At 35.8% G+C, this 16,201-nt stretch overlaps 1 protein-coding gene and 1 pseudogene across 26 annotated transcripts in view; one reads left to right on the forward strand and one right to left on the reverse strand.

The window, feature by feature from the left end:
• Window positions 1-16,201, reverse strand: part of Epb41l2 (erythrocyte membrane protein band 4.1 like 2) — a 200,746-nt gene that overhangs the window by 14,214 nt on the left and 170,331 nt on the right. For 14 of the 26 annotated variants that reach the window (XM_046449400.2, XM_058581240.1, XM_058581231.1 and 11 more), the window contains 6 exons: window positions 15,237-15,290; window positions 14,475-15,038; window positions 12,514-12,636; window positions 10,576-10,674; window positions 8,922-9,002; window positions 4,059-4,167 (listed from right to left, as the gene is read on the reverse strand). In XM_046449400.2, the coding sequence (XP_046305356.1) occupies window positions 4,060-4,167; window positions 8,922-9,002; window positions 10,576-10,674; window positions 12,514-12,636; window positions 14,475-15,038; window positions 15,237-15,290 (1,029 nt within the window). In that variant the 3' untranslated portion in view covers window position 4,059. Of the gene's footprint in view, window positions 1-4,058; window positions 4,168-8,921; window positions 9,003-10,575; window positions 10,675-12,513; window positions 12,637-14,474; window positions 15,039-15,236; window positions 15,291-16,201 lie in introns of those variants that run through there. The other 12 variants (XM_046449461.2, XM_058581234.1, XM_046449454.2 and 9 more) reach the window with 8 other exon arrangements.
• LOC124096945 (transcription initiation factor TFIID subunit 9-like) lies at window positions 5,946-6,819 on the forward strand (annotated as a pseudogene).

Below are 16,201 nucleotides of genomic sequence, written 5' to 3' on the forward strand. Positions count from 1 at the left end.
AGAACAATTATGTCACAAATAGTTATTCTTCTTTTCTGACTTTCAGATATTGTCCTGGTCCTGCTCTTTGCCTTAGCCTACCTGCTCAGATGGTCACCAGCAAATGAAAAAATGAACAAATAAAACAAGTGAACTAAATGAGCAGCCAGAGTGAGCTGCAGTGATTAGGAGGTAGAGTTAAAATGACTTTGAGCCATGGAGGTGATTCCTAGTCATTCTTCAGACTTCAAACTCAAACATGTTTCTCAAGTAACAGGTTGAACTCACAGTAGTTTGGTAGTTCAAATCCCTCATTTTGTTCTCTCATAGCATTTTATTTCTTCCAGAGCGGGCACATCAAATTTTTAAGTACATTTTGTCTATGTGTTGACATTCATACCTCCCTTTCTGCAGCATATCCTCATCCAGGAAGGGGATGACCTTTGTTTTGTCTGCCATTGAGTCCTCAACACCCAGGCCATCTTAGTATATCTGGGTACTTATTAAATATTTTTAAAAAATCTTTCCAATTTCGTTTTCTTGCCTTGTATGTGAATTTACACTTTCATTTCCTAAATCCATTTGTCAAGGAATCTCATAAAAAAGAGCCTATGGGACAGACAGGTAAACTTCAAAATTTGTGTTTGTGAGTGTGTATGTCCATTGCAAAAAAATAAATATAAAGTACTAGAAATAAACACTACAAGAAACTCATTTAAAAATTTATTAAATGCTACAAATGAAGGTGAGAGTATTAGTAATGTTTTTGGGGATCATTCATCATTCCTGATTAAAAAATAAGTAAAATTCATAACAGTGACTAGAGAAAAGATAGCAACTATTCTCATATTGTATAACCCTCACGTTTCTCCTTATTTACTATATCCTTTTAATAAGTACCATAAGTTAGCAAAGGTAGACTTTACTATTCCCCTGATGTGCCCAATGTCAACTAGGTTTGATACCTGGTAAGATTAAAATATGGAACTCAGTCTTTAGGTAAGAATGCTCACTTTTCCATATATAAAATCAAATACATCTCAAAAACAAAATCAGCATTCACATGTAACAGAGTGCATTCATTCAGGTGACTGAATATTATACTCTGTGTAGAAAATTGTATTTAAAAATATAAAGAATAAAGTTACTAGATATAAGATCAATATAAAAAGATCAATTTTCTCTCTTTCTACTAGCAATAGTTAGAAAAAAATTTGTGACTGAAGCTGGTTAGAAAACTATATACTTTAATTGTGAGATATTAAAAAAGACATAAGTGGAGAGAGTCATTTTATGTGCATAGAAAAGAAATATAACTGCAACTTCATCTATTCTAGAGTAGACGAAATTGCAGTTAAAATACCACAGGGCTGAACCTCAGTGGTAAAACATATGAGAGGCCCTGGGTTTGATCCTCAGCATTGCAAACAAAACATAGGACTGACAGATATGGTGGTGTATGCCTGTAATCCCAGCAGCTAGGGAGGCTGAGACAGGATTGTGAGTTCAAAGCCAGCCTCAGCAAGGCAAGGTGCTAAGCAACTCAGTGAGACCCTGTCTCTAAATAAAATACAAAATAGGGCTGGGGATGTGACTCAGTGGTCTAGTGTCCCTGAGTTCAATCCCCTGTACCAAAAAACAACAACAACAACAACAAATAGGACTTAACCTTAGAATCTAACAATCTGATTTTGAAATTTATATGAAAAGAAAGAACCAAAAATGAAGAAAAAGAACAAAGGCAGGGGACACACACTGTCAGGTACCAAGACCCAATATGTAATTCCAGAGTAATTAAGACATTATGGCACTGGTACAGAGACAAATAAATAGACCAATGGAAATAGAGTGCCAGAATCACACCCTCACATAAAGGACTTGAGATATGACAATGCAGATTACAAGGGGAAAGGATGGACTTTCCAATAAGCAATGCTGGAATAGTGCCTACTTCTTCCACAAACAGTAGAAGGAAAATATTTTTGATACTTCAGAGTATAAAAATAATATGGTTCATAGGGCTGGGGATATAGTTCAGTGGTAGGCACTTGCCTAATATGCACGAGGACCTGAACTCAATCCCTAGTATCATGAGGGGAAAGGTGTGGGGGACATAATTCAAAAAAGGAAAATTTGATAAATTCCAACTGTAATAACTATGTCTAACTATAATGATAATGAAAGACACATCACAAACCTGAAGATATTTGTAACATATGAAATTGGAAAAGAATATCTAAAATCTGCCAAGAATCAAACGAAAGAAAGATAAAGCAGTACAAAGAGGTGAATAAGGATTTCACAGAAATGTTTTAAATGTCCTGGTTGTGTTGTCATAGAAAAAAATATGAATGGCCAATAACCATTGGAAAAGATATTAATAAGTAAAATGAAAGTCATCATCACAGTTATATATCATTTCATATTCTCCAGACTGGCAAAAATTAAAACTCAAGGGGAAGCTGTGAAATGGCAGAAGGCTTGACTCCCTTGTCTTTCAGTGCAAGATGAAAAATGTGTGCTTTATGACCCAGCCATTCTTGTGGGGTTCTGTGGGTTACCCACCTATTAACTGATAAATGTATAGATTTTTTTTAAATGTACAGATTTTTTTTAAGTAATCTTACTATGCTGTGTGATAAGACCTGCATTTCAAAACTCTAATAGATAATTATGAACATTTACTCACTGCATTGAGAATTTCTTAGTTCTCATATGGAAACAGGAAAACCTACTAACTAATCCCCTATTACTGGCTATCTAGATTGTTGAAGATCCCCTGTATCCTACCCCTGAGACTAGGAATTGAACCCAGGGGAGATTTACCACTGAGCTATATCCCCCCCCCCCTTTTATTTTTCATTTTAAGAAGGGTCTAAGTTGCCCATGCTGGCCTCAAACTTGCACTCCACCTGCCTCAGCTTCCCAAATTGCTGGGATTATAGGCATGAACCACACCCAGCTAGATTATTGACAATCCTTTGCTAGTATATATAAAAATGTGATAAATGCATTTGTTGGAAAACTTTGTAAACACCTCTAATCATTTAAGATAAATCCTTAAAACTAGTTTAAAGATGGGTATGCTTAATACAAATATTTTAAGTTATGTTTTGCCAAGCTATCCTACAGAAAATACTATTAACTTATACAACAACATATACTTTCCTCCTACCACCTTCCCAACACTGGATAAAAACATAACTTTTGCCAAATGTGTACGTGAAAACTGGTTCACTGAATTTTTAATTTGTACTGATTTAAGCAATAGCAAGGCTAGACAGTTTGATTATTGTTCACTTAGTTTTTACATAGTTAACTTGCTTAATCCTCTGCCCATTTTTCTACTAAAGTGTTTAAATTTTCTTAACAAAGTTCTTAATATATTCAGGATATTAATCCTTTCTATTCCAGGCATATTAAGCTTTATCATTTATCCTAAACTTGTTAGTTCAACTAAAGTTTTCAATGTTTACATAGTGAAAGCAATTTTTTTTCTTTATAGTTCATTCTAATATATAATTCTTAATGTCTAGAGAAGCTGAGGCTGGAGGATCACAAATTCAAAGCCAACCTCGGCAACTTAGCAAGGCCCTATGCAACTTAGTGAGACCCTGTCTTAAAATTAAAAAAAATAAAATTAAAAATGGGCTGGTGCTCAGTGGTTGAGCATCTCTGGGTTTAATCCCCAGTACTACTACTACTACTACTACTACTAATAATAATAATAATTAGTAGTAGTAGTGGTAGTAGTAGTAATAGGAGTAACAGCTCCTTTCCCAAAGGATCATTGTGAACATTAATTAATATAACATACACTAACACATTTAATAAATAGAGTAAAGCAACACATAAATATCAATTTTTATAGTCACTAACTAAATCATAGTTATTTACACTACATACCCACAGGCTACAGATTTTATAATTATAGGTACCTAAGCAGATACACTTGGGGATTAATAAGAATCTGAAAAAAATCACACACAGTATAGGAAGCAGGTACAATAATACAAAACTACATCTCCCAGGATCACAACAGTCACAAGAAAGGCCACAAGCAAAGCAGGCTGTCTTACCTTATTCTTCCCCTTCCTCTGCCAGTTCTGTTTCTTTGTGCACTACCACTCTTGTGACTGACATGTCAGGGTGCTGCTCTTTGGCTTCCCTGATTGCCTGAGCCAATGCCTGCCAAGGTCAGAAGAGAAAACAGCCATGAGCGGCTCCACCTCAGGATGATAAAACTCATGCATGTTCATCAACTGGAACTGCGGTACAAGCTAAAATAGTCTTATTTCTTTAAAAAAGCAGGAAGATTCAAACTGAGATCATTTTATATGAATATGCTTCTCATATTCCCAAACTTCCCATTCCTCTAGTCTACTATGTAATAACAGGATGTGTAGAAGAAACATGTTATCTTTAACTCCCAGGCTTGTACTCACTAGGAGATTTTGAGAAAATGGCTCTTCTCTGAGCTTTTGTATTTTTACCAGTAACCTGAGAATAATGCTAAGGTTGTAAAGATTATTTTAAGGTTTGTTGTATGAATTTAAGAAATGATGTCAAGCAGCTAGAATATTGCCTTATCTATACACTAAAGTGATAATTACTGGAAACTCCAAAGTATGGAACCAGGCCTGCTTATCTTGGCCCTCTCAGACACCTATGAACTAAAATGTTCACTGAACTAAGATGTTGCAGGGAAAGTATCTATAAACTTAATCACATATAATTAGTTAAGCTACAGAACAGACAGACTAATTTTTAGATTATCAAGTGCAAGTCCCTCTTTTGTAGGTGAAAAATCTTAAGGCCTGAAGATTTATGGGTCTTTCTCAAGGCCATATAAAAATGTGATAAACTCATTTGAAAGGAAAGAGAGGACTGGGAATGCTGACTCCAGTGGTTGATGGTCTCTTCCTGAACTAGGCAGTGACAAAGCAGTTTCTTTATGCTTATCAGAAAGTAAAGTTTATTTTAAAAAAAGTTGTGGCAATAGGGAAACATCCTGTTTTTCGGAGGGGTAATACATTTTTCTTAATTATTGCTAGTTTTAATTATAAAAAGGTTCTGGGAGAGAGTAAAAGAAAACAAAACACCACAGAATGACAAACTCTTGGAAATAATCCTGAAAGAAGAAAAGAAATTTTCCTAGGATAGAAAACAGCTTATCTCATAAAGAAAATATGTGCTTGAAAAAAAGCAGTGCAAGTTTTCCTTCTGATTTGCCACTTGCCTAAATAGCACTTCTGTTTGCATTATTGTTCCTGTCAGCTGTGAGGTTACTAAGTAAAACCCTATACTTCACTTCATTAAAAAATGGTAAAGCTACAAAACAAAATAGGGAGAAAGAAAAAACTGCCCCAATCGCTTTCAAATACATTTGAAATCAAGTTTGTCATAATTCCTTTCATTTCATAATGTAAGCATAAGAACTTAAATACTATAAAACATTATTATGACAACAATAAGGACCAAGAGACAACTAGCACAGCGTACTGCCAAAATGAGAAGTTATTTTATTAGAAATAAACTCTGAAGAGCAACCACAGTTTAGTTCATCCCTCCCTGGTATGGATCTAAAAGTGTCCTGACAAACCAGGTTTCCTAAAAACATGCCTCTCCAATTTGCTAACAAGACATTTGTTTCTCTGAGATGAAGACTTCTATCCATTAGTAAAATTCCTTTTAATGTAGACAAGGAACTCAAAAAGGTTCTAATGGTATTAAAATTAATACAAGATCAACATCAGTTTTCAACAGCAGAGCTTATTACTCATTTAAAAATAGCTTCATAGAACATACTGCCTGACCCAAAATGCAGACCACAGTTGTGCCTCTGGATCTGATCATGCAACGGAAACATGTCATAAAAGGTCAGGTACTCCAGGGGTTAGAAACACTACACTAGGCAAAGAACTTGCATCAAGATCAGGAATGAAATACATTAATGTGGATAATTTAGCTCTAGAAGGTTGATCACCAGATATCATGGAGTATGGCAAGATGTCTCCCAGGAATATGCTGAAAGATGCACAGATGATGGCACAAATCCTGAAGGATATGGGGATTACAGAAGATGAGCCAAGAGTTATAAATCAGATGTTGGAATTTGCCTTCCAGTAAGTGACCACAATTCTTAGATAATGCTAAACTTTGTTCCAGATATGCTAAGAAAGCTACTGTTGATGTAGATGATGTGCAATTGGAAATCCAGTGTCAAGCTGACCAGTCTTTTATGTCTCCTCCCCCAAGAGATTTTTTTATTAGATATTGCAAGGCAAAGAAATCAAATACCTTTGCTAAACTGCCTCCTGATAGACAGTGCTTAATAGCTCCAAACTATAGGTTCAAGTCTTTACAAAAAAAAAAGAAAGAAAGAAAAGGAAACACAAAGCATATATTTCTGCAGGAAGAGTAACAGTTCCACAATTAAGTGTTACTAGCAGACCAAGTACTCCCATACGAGGCACACCAACCCCCAAAACCAGGTTTGTTTCAACTAAGCAGAGACTCCAATGTCTCTAACAGGGCAGAGGTTTATAGTACAGATGTTTGCTTCACAGTCCCCTGCTATAAAAGTCTCAAGACCCCGCAACATCAGCAGTTCAGAATGTTCTGATTGATCCACCATTAACTGGGTTCAAAAACACAGAATAAGATATTACCACTAACATGGTATCATCACAAAACACTACCAATGAATCATCAAATGCATTGAAAAGAAAATGTGAAGATGAAGCTGAAGCTGAAGAAGAAGACAACGACGACGACGACGACAACTATGATAATTTGGAATCTGGCTTTGATGCATGTAGCCTGTATACTTGGTCTTGAACCCATTGTACTGAAATTGAAGAAACATGCTGGATATTTTCAAGTTCTGCTTTAAGAAAACTTCAATAGTATTTAATGAGTAAATAATAATTACTATTCTTCTCAATTGAAATGTTGGATTTTCTTTAATAGGACCAGTAATGGTTATTACTGTGTGTATATATGTGACTGCATGACTAATATGATTCTGCAACCTGTACACTCAGAAAAATGAGAAATTATATCCCATCTGATTCAAATGTATGATATATCAAAGTCATTGTACTGTCATGTATAACTAATTAAAACAAATAACATTTTTTTTAAAAAAACTAAAGTTGTTCATTGATTTGATTATTGAAAATAAATAAATGAATAAAAACAGCTCTATCATCTCAATTTAGGAAGAAAGAAAATCTATCATGAGCCTGTGGTGACAAATGTATGGGAAAAAACAATTTTACTTAAAGTTTATGCTTACCTTTAAACATAAAAAAAAGTTAAGCATCTACTCTCTTTATTTGGATATTTGAACACTATTTTTGAAGCATGTATTATATCACTGCACAAAAGAGATGTGTGTCTTTGCAGCAACAGTTAAGGCTGTAGTATCACTGTGACTTAAGAGTTAGAAATGTATAATTTGGTGCTAATGCCTCAGATTGTTTATCTGCCTTTCTGAAGCAGTACCTGGATTGAAGTTTTCATGTAAAATAGTCAAAGGGGGGGAGGGGACATAAAATGAAACCTGAGAGTAAACCTGTGAAAAGTGGTATGCTAAAGTCTGAATAGACCTAGAGGAGGTTCAGTGGGACAGAAGAGACAATTGCTGGGAAGACATTACGATTTGACTTTCTACCATGCCAACAAATGTGGGCTCTTGCCTAGCACACTATAGGAATTCAAGAACTGCTCACTGAGCAGAAGTTCTAAGGAAAAAGTTAAGAATCAGCTCTGCTACAATTTCACAGTGGGGAACTCAAAACTATCCCAGTGAACAGCAGCAGTAAAACAGAACCCTCTACGGGAAGCTGAAGGCTTGGTTTCCTCTTTCCCAAGGTGGAGTAATAGTAGTCATCTCCTAGAAACTTGTGCACCTCAGTTAAAACCCAGAATCAAGATTTAACACTCAAGGAAATTTTTAAAATTATGACTTATGTAAATAAAATAATGCTTACAAAGGCCAAAAAAAAAAAAATGAAGAGCCATTTTCTTTGTAGGCCTGAAAAACATCCATTTCTCTATAGTCACATACAGAACCTTTCTCAAGCAAGAAATTCTTTCTCCAAAATTCTCTTTCTTGAGCTCAATGTTGTGTACAAAGTTGAATAACTATTATTTGCTCCTACAGCCCAGCCTGAAATGGTCCACTGAATCACTCTTTTCCATTCTTCAAGTCATTGTAAAATAGCCTCCTTTTAAAATCACTCAGAAAACAAAATAAAATAAAACCATCAGTTATGACTGTAATCTAAAATTAAAGTTACTCATCCAATCTCCAATGGTTCCATTCATTGCTTACTTAAAGCCCTGTGTTCTGCCAATCTTAATACAGAATGGAAACATAATTCCTCTTAAAACTTTTCAGAATCATTATAAATTTTTACTTTGTATGAGATCTTAGGTTATTTTCCCTTCCTTCCTCCATTCCAATAGAAGTAATAAATAAGGAAAAACAACTAGTGGTAAATAGTCCAACTTTTCTTATGCTACAAAAGACACTTAACCATTCCTTTAAAAATACAACAAAAGTAGCTTTTTTTCATTTTTCAGAAGTCATCATCATTAAATTGACATTTTTTTAAAAAAATATTTAATGACTTATCTTTAAACCAGGCCCACATGAATACCTAATGGTTGCCCCAAATCCTTCAGATGACTTTGACTCTAAAGTACATGTAAAACCAGTGGGACATAAGTAGCCATTCACACTTTATGCTGACTCAGAGTTAGAAAAGCTGAAATGATACGTTATATACATGCTGCGAAGTAGAACTTAGGAGTTGGACTTCATCTATGAAGTTCTGGGAGAAGACGTTTACCCAGGAATGTGAGAAAATGACAGACATAAAACTTAGCAAATAAGTAAAGTCGCTTTTAGAACTAGAACCTAAGGTCTTTACCTGGTCATGATCAATATCTGCATCTCCTGTGATTACAATGCGTTTCTCAATTCTTGTTTCAGATATTCCACCTTTTACAGTCTAAAAGTCATAAAAAGAAAAAGAAAGAACAGCAATGACTAAAGCATGTTTACATAGGCAGAGAAAAGAAAAAGGGAACCCACCTTGACCTTCTGTTCATCATAAAGCCATGCACAATAAATGATGGAAGACTGATGTTCTAGAAACTGACTTTGCTGTATTATTAAGTTCAATAGAGAAATCTGTTGTTAAAGTTATAGCATCCATAAGTATCCCTCAACTGAAAGCAACCCTACAATTAACTTATCAAGACTCAGGGCAGATTAAGACAGACTAAATATCATTTAATCCAAGTAATTTGACTGAGATATTCTGTTATAATTTCCTGGTTTTCTTCATTCCCAACTGGCCAGTTTTTAAAAGGGAGAATAGAAAGAAGAAATAACTGGTATTTGTAGAATTAAGAGTAATTTTAACAATTCTGGTGTCAGTTTTAGATTCAGGAAACTGTTTGATATTATAGTTTACATTGCTTGGTTCTAATCATACAAATTCATTTAGTAATTCTGTTCATTTGATTTAGTGCAATACAAAATAGGACTTGGATTTGGCTAAAGACAGGGAAGACATTGAGGTTTTCATTAAATGTGTGATCTGATCTCAGTTATGCATGTGACTGACCTTAGGGACATGGAGCATGGCTATGCAAAGGTAAGGTGAGACCTGGAGGAAGGAGACCCTGGGTGAACGGCTCACAGTTACTGACTTGGGTGTAACCTGAGAGCACTGGGATGGACTGGAGCAGGCCTAGGAGGTCAACTGCCTGTGACCTTCTAAATAGAGACAATGGGAAAATACCACATGGTTGTGAAAAAACACACATCCATCCTTGCCAACTCTAACAAAGTCACAAGTGATGGCTTTTTACTGTAAGACTTACCACGTTAGTAACTTGATATGCTTTAAAATGAGCACTGGTGGCATAATTTATGTGGCATTTTTTAATATACACAGCTGTTTTTGTGTGTGTTTTGATTTTGATTTTTTTTCTTCATTATTGATGAATTGAAGAACGGGGGGGGCATCATAAGAGACACATTTAAAACCTTTAAACATTAATCAAATATGAAAAGTAGAAGTGAAAGGAAATACTAGAAAATAAGATTTAAGTTAGAAATCTGATTACCTAGAAGCTCCTAAAAATAATTCTGGGTTTCTCTACGTCTGAAGGGGGCATCAGTATTTATGCTGGCAAGCCAGGGACCACTTGGTAATTTGGTGTTAAACACTTGGAGAATGATCTGGGAGAATGCCCCCCAAACTGACATACTAACATCTTAAAGAAATAAGGGAAGTTTTACAGCTTATCAAATGATCTCTGCTTTTGTAGCCATCTTAACTATAGATATTCATAAGATATTTTTACCCCCTTGTACTTTAAAAAATTGGAATTTGGTTTAAATACATGTCAATGGAGGCTAATTTCTCAGTTAATTTAAATCAAGGCATTTTTTATTCCACTGGCACTGTCTGTGTATTACTTGGAGGCGAGTATAGGAACAAAGAAACGATTCAGAAAAGATCCTGTTTGCAATGTACCATCCTCTCCCTAGATTCCCCTGGACTGCTTTACCTTGGTGATGTGTGTGGTTGTCGTTGTCGACACGGACTCAGATGTGATGGTTTGTGCAGTCAATAACGTGCCCGAATCACCACCAGACCCGCCATCAATCTTTGGATAGTTGAGGGAAAAATACAAAGTAATGCTTAACTTCCATCATGTTGTCAGAGAACCCCTCCCCACTGAATATGCATCTTCTAAAAATCTATATGGTCTGCAGAAGATGCTATCCGCCTATCCTTTGCGTGTCTGTAGTGGTAATTTACGGTCCAGGAGAGTGGCTGGCATTTAAAACAGAGGAGAGGCAAAGGCTAAGTGCAAATGGAGCAGCAAACCCTGTGGGTAGAAAGCAGAGGAAGAACAGAAGTAGAAGGTGGGAGGGAAAGCTACAAAGGACTCAAGAGAATTTGTCTGAGGAACATTTGCAGAAGCTAGAAAAGAAAACTAGAGAGGCAGGCAGGGAAGTTTCCACAGTGACCAGAAGTGCTGAGTTTGTTATTGTCTTTTAAGCACAGGTGGGTAAAAATAGATAAACATTTTCTCAGATTACTAAGCAATAGAGCCCAAGAGACACTGAGCCTCAGTGATTTGGTTATCTGCTTATCTCTAGATTTTTTTTTTTTAACTACACAGTTGCTATAATAGTTTGTGTGCTGAGAGCATACATATTGGTACATATTTCAATATTGCATGTCTGCATTCTCTCTCTACATATATAACATATAAATTCCATGCATATATTAAAATAGGTTTTATTTTAATTTGATTGATACTGAAAGAGGTAGAAAGTTCTAGAATTTACCAGAGCAAAGAAATTAAGAGCCTAACACTTTATGTTATATCAAACATATCTGCCTTCTGTTTTCTGACATAGAAGTGACATATCTGACACAAGAAATAACTGGAAAATCTAAAGCCTTTCTGACTAAGGTAAGAGGAAATTTCTCTCAAATATGCACTGGGCACCTATATTTCTTTATGAGGTACTTACCTCAGTAAAGATACATGAGTAATGCTCCCAACACATATACACATAAGAAACCTGTTAGTGCTTATATGGAATCTATGCACACATGGATGAATAATTTTACAAATGTACCACTCATGAAGACATTAAACCTTTTCCGTGGTGCTGGGTACTGAAATCATGGACTTTTGCATGTTAGGCAAGTTCTCTACCACTGAGCTACATTCCCAGAATAAATATTTGGAGAGGGCAATAACCTGCCATGCTCCACCTGGCACAATCCCACCTAGAAGGTCAAACTTTCCAGTAGAGAAAATATTTATCATATATATTTTAAAACAGTTCATTTTGAAATGATGAACACTTTCCTTTTTTGTTATTCTTAAGTTTAGACATTATAATGCTTATTTAAAATCTTTACAGAAGAAGTCTAAATATCTAAAATCAAATACATAAATCTGATAATTATTTACACACAGTATCACAGGTCATGTATGAATGACTACATATGTCTAAAAGAAAATAATCCAACATGAAGAAGGAGGGAGAGTATGTGTGTGCAGATGTGTGTTACTTGTATGTTAGTGAGTTGACTGGATCTGTTTTTATGGAATTTAGAGCAAAGAAAAAAGCCCATCTGCTATTAAACCACAAAATATATCAGATTCAGTAAATTTCAAGAGACAATCTATTTTCCAAGTGTATACAAACATTTTTGGACACAAGCCAGAAATGCCTTACAATAATACATATGAAATCCACACTGCTTATTCTAAATAAATATACTGGGTCGCCAATTTGATTGCAGCTCTCTGTCTCAATCTGAGAGCCACATAGCAATGTTGTTGGGGGAGCAGTTATAAAATGGAGACGTGAAAAGCTAAGTCAACGTCAGGAACATGTAAACGACAAGACACTGAAAACAGAAATAGACATACTAAGTAAAGAAGAACTCAAACAGTCCAAGTCTTGAGCTTTTGTACCTGTGGAGACTCATATGTGATGGTTTTGGTCTCAGTTTGGACAATAGGGACTTCCTTGGTGGAGATTTCTGTCCTTTGTGAGGCATCAGAAATTGTTACCATCTCTGTTTTTACCACTGGTGGCTGAGGTGGAAAAGGAAGGGAAAAATAAATTCTAGAGGTAATAAAGTAAAAGAACTTAAAGGAACCTTCAAAAATAAATTGTTTAAGAAACATCCAAACATACACTCATGCACAAAGGAAAAAAAAGAGTAAAATAACATAAAACAAACAAAAGATATGAAAGAAAAGCTTTCCTTCAAATATATCATATACACACATACACATATGTTGGTATGTGTATATGTGTGCATATATAAAAAATAAGCTAACATGATAACTCCTTAAATCATGTTATTCTTCAAATTATGATGGCCCTTAACTACTACACTGTTATACGTATATTCTTTACTTTGGAAAAGTAATGATAATGTTGAAAAAAGTTTGAAAATGACTCAAAGTGAAATAATCTTGATTGCTACAGCAATTTAAAGCATCACAGGGTTTATGTGAAGTCTTATTGTTTTTAATTAGCATGCCAGCTAGGTAGACAAAGATGTGCTCTTCTCCCCAAAAGACACCATTTTCAGAAAGGATATCTTCAAGAGTGATTGTTTCATTTGTCATAGCCTAAAATTTGCAGTGTTCCTTCTGTATTACATGTTAAAATGTTATGTCTAAAATTTCTCTATTAATGTTATAGTAACACTTTAAACAATTTCAAACATGAAAGTAGAGGTTCAACGGTCTTTTAACAGTGTACTCTGTTGAGTACATTATACTCAGTACAATGTCAGGCTATGATACTACTACTAAAATACTACAGTACTTTCTCTGAGAGAAAATTCCCAACAGGTATAATTATTTAAAGAGAAACAACCATATATCAAATGCAGAAAATAATCAAAGACTCTTAAAACATCTTCTCTGACGAGAAACACAAAGTTTAAAAGTGACATAGTAAAAATCCATTTAATCATTTCAAAACAGTCACTTCAAAATTTTTCTACCCATCAGAGTGAATATGAATAAATCCCTATACCGTGGGCATTTTAGAATTGAGAAGCATTTCCATGGAAGTAAACCCTCCCTCAGCCTAACTCATTGCATCTAATGACCAAGAGTTGATCGAAGTGGACTTTGGAAAGTTTTCTTTCTTAAAGAGAAAAGAAGAACACTCATATCCAATGTAGATAATTCACAAAACATATAATCAATTTGCAAAGAGCTAATATAAGGACAGAACGAGAAGAGAAGGGTTCCCTCCTTCTACTACTGAACAGTTTCGCCTCTGGCTGCCTAGAAGGAAGGAAAAAGCTCTTAACCAAACCATACAATCCCTGGAATCTAAAAACAGAAATCACAGCAGCATTCAAGAAATACTGTTCTCATCACTGCAGGATGCTGCACTCAGAGCATCACAGTAATCAGAGCCTGCCGTCAGTTCTAAAAACCTTTAGTTCAAGAGCAAGAATGAGTCCAAAAGTCAAATCCAATCTGGCGACAGGAACATACACACTCACATTGACCATTTTCTCAACATTACAAATACATTTTTCTAATTAAACCAATGGGGGAAAAGGCATTTAGTTTGAGGAAGCAGTGCAAATAAAGACAAAACAGTTCAGAGCATTCCAAACATGCAAAGAAAATTTAAATATGCAATGACAAGGAAAAAATGATGAGGTGACTGTAGGAAAGTTTACCCTACAGGTGATCCAGTGGCAGTAGAGAAGCTAGAAACCATGAACTGAGCTGGCAGAAAATCTACAAGCATTGCTTTCCCCCTTCTTCCCGTGAGAGAAAAATTCTTGTTGAAAAAACTGAAGAAGAATTGGGAAGACAGGCGAAGAAGAAAGGCAGGTGTTTCCCACCTGAGAAATAGCTCTATAGCTTAGCTCCCGCTTGGAACTCCCATTTACCTCTGAACAACAAATAATTTGTGGCAAAACATCAATGTCAACATGAGACACCTCTCCGTTAACTTTATGTTGCTCTTCCTCTGTTTCTTCTCCCATGTCTTGCTTAACCGTGCCTTCGTTTATACTCTTCTCTGCAGATATCTTTTGGGCAACTACATTTTCCTGGGCCACTGTTTCTACTGTGATTACACTGGCACCTGCTTGTCTGCCCGGGCTGGCTTCAGGCACTGCTTCCTCCCTCTCTACTACCTTGGCTGCTCCGCTGGGCTCTTCCTCCGTCTCTTCTTCATACTCCTCCTGCTCTTCCCTTAGGGTGCCCTCGGTCACATGGTGGTGGGGCCGGTACTCTCCCACATCTTCCTCCTCACTCTCACTGCTGCTGCTGCTCTCAGAAGACAGGGAGGTGGAGTCTTTTTGTGTCACAGGCTCCACCTTACGAATCTCCCCAGGACCACTCCCAGGTGATATCTCTTTACCATTCATTTCTTCTGTGATTACTCTTTCGTCTTTCCCAACCTCTGCCTGCTTCTTCTCCTCCACTACATTCAGAGTCTCATGTGAACTCTGTACGAAAAAAAAGATGGATGAGGGAAAACAAAAATATATGAATAAATAAAAACAATGGAAATCCAAATTAAGTGATGGCAGATTCATGTCATGGAGAAAAACAAAGATGATTATGATGGCTGACTGAAAGGGAAGAGGGGAAAACGTGAGGGGATGAGGTGTCAGGCAATGTGTTAACATGGAAAAGGGGAGAACCTTAACAGCATCCCTGGCTCCAGTGCAAGGACCTTCTGACGCAGGAGCACGTGTCTGCGGAACAAAAAGCAACCAAGGACACAAATCAATAAGGAGTTACCTCAACAACCGCCAAAACAGACATCTGACACCACAACACAGAACAGCAAGAATGAACATCTACGAAAAACTCTGCTCAAGGTCACACAGGACAGTCAAGACAAATGCCTAAAAGCATATAAAAACGAACAAAAACAGCCAGCATTCTCCCAAGAAACAAAATTCTTTTATTTATAATTTATACCTACAAGTACCACTTATGTAAAGTGTCATATGTATACACACACACACACACACACACACGTGTGTGTGTGTGCGTGCGTGCGTGTGTATAAAAGCTTACTGAGCACTTAAAAGAATATGTGAAACTCAACAGTTTGGGCTTTAATCAGACTCTAGAACCCAGGCTGGAACCTTGACTCCTCAATAAACATAGCATTCAAGGAAATGGTACCTATAATTATTTGCTGATACTTTTAAAAAATAGCTTTACTGGCAAAATTATAGTTGGCTTCAGATAGCTATCAAAATAAAAATGTTCATTTCAAAGACTGTCAATAACATCCCAATTTGTATTATAGATTAGCAAATATTACACATGAGGGCAGATGTCAATGATAGCCCCAAGTGCTTTCTCTTAGGATTTAGTTCCTTCACTAGCATCTTTGCAATCTGAAATGGATCGACTTTATTATTGGAGAGGTTCATTCCTATTCCCTAGAGACATGATCTTCTTGGGAGTAAATTAATTTATTATATTTGAGTAATACAATATCTAAATGTTTGACAAATACTTGTCAACTGAACATATTAATATTGTATTTCATTACATAATTGTTGCCACTACATTAATGGTATTCACAAGTATTCTATGAATACTAATTTTACACCAAAGACAATTCAATAATAAATAATTTTAAGCAATG

The sequence above is a fragment of the Marmota monax genome, unplaced genomic scaffold (assembly GCF_021218885.2).
Source record: "Marmota monax isolate L192 unplaced genomic scaffold, Marmota_monax_Labrador192_F-V1.1 WCK01_AAM20220418_F8-fsc00030, whole genome shotgun sequence".
NCBI lineage: Eukaryota > Metazoa > Chordata > Mammalia > Rodentia > Sciuridae > Marmota > Marmota monax.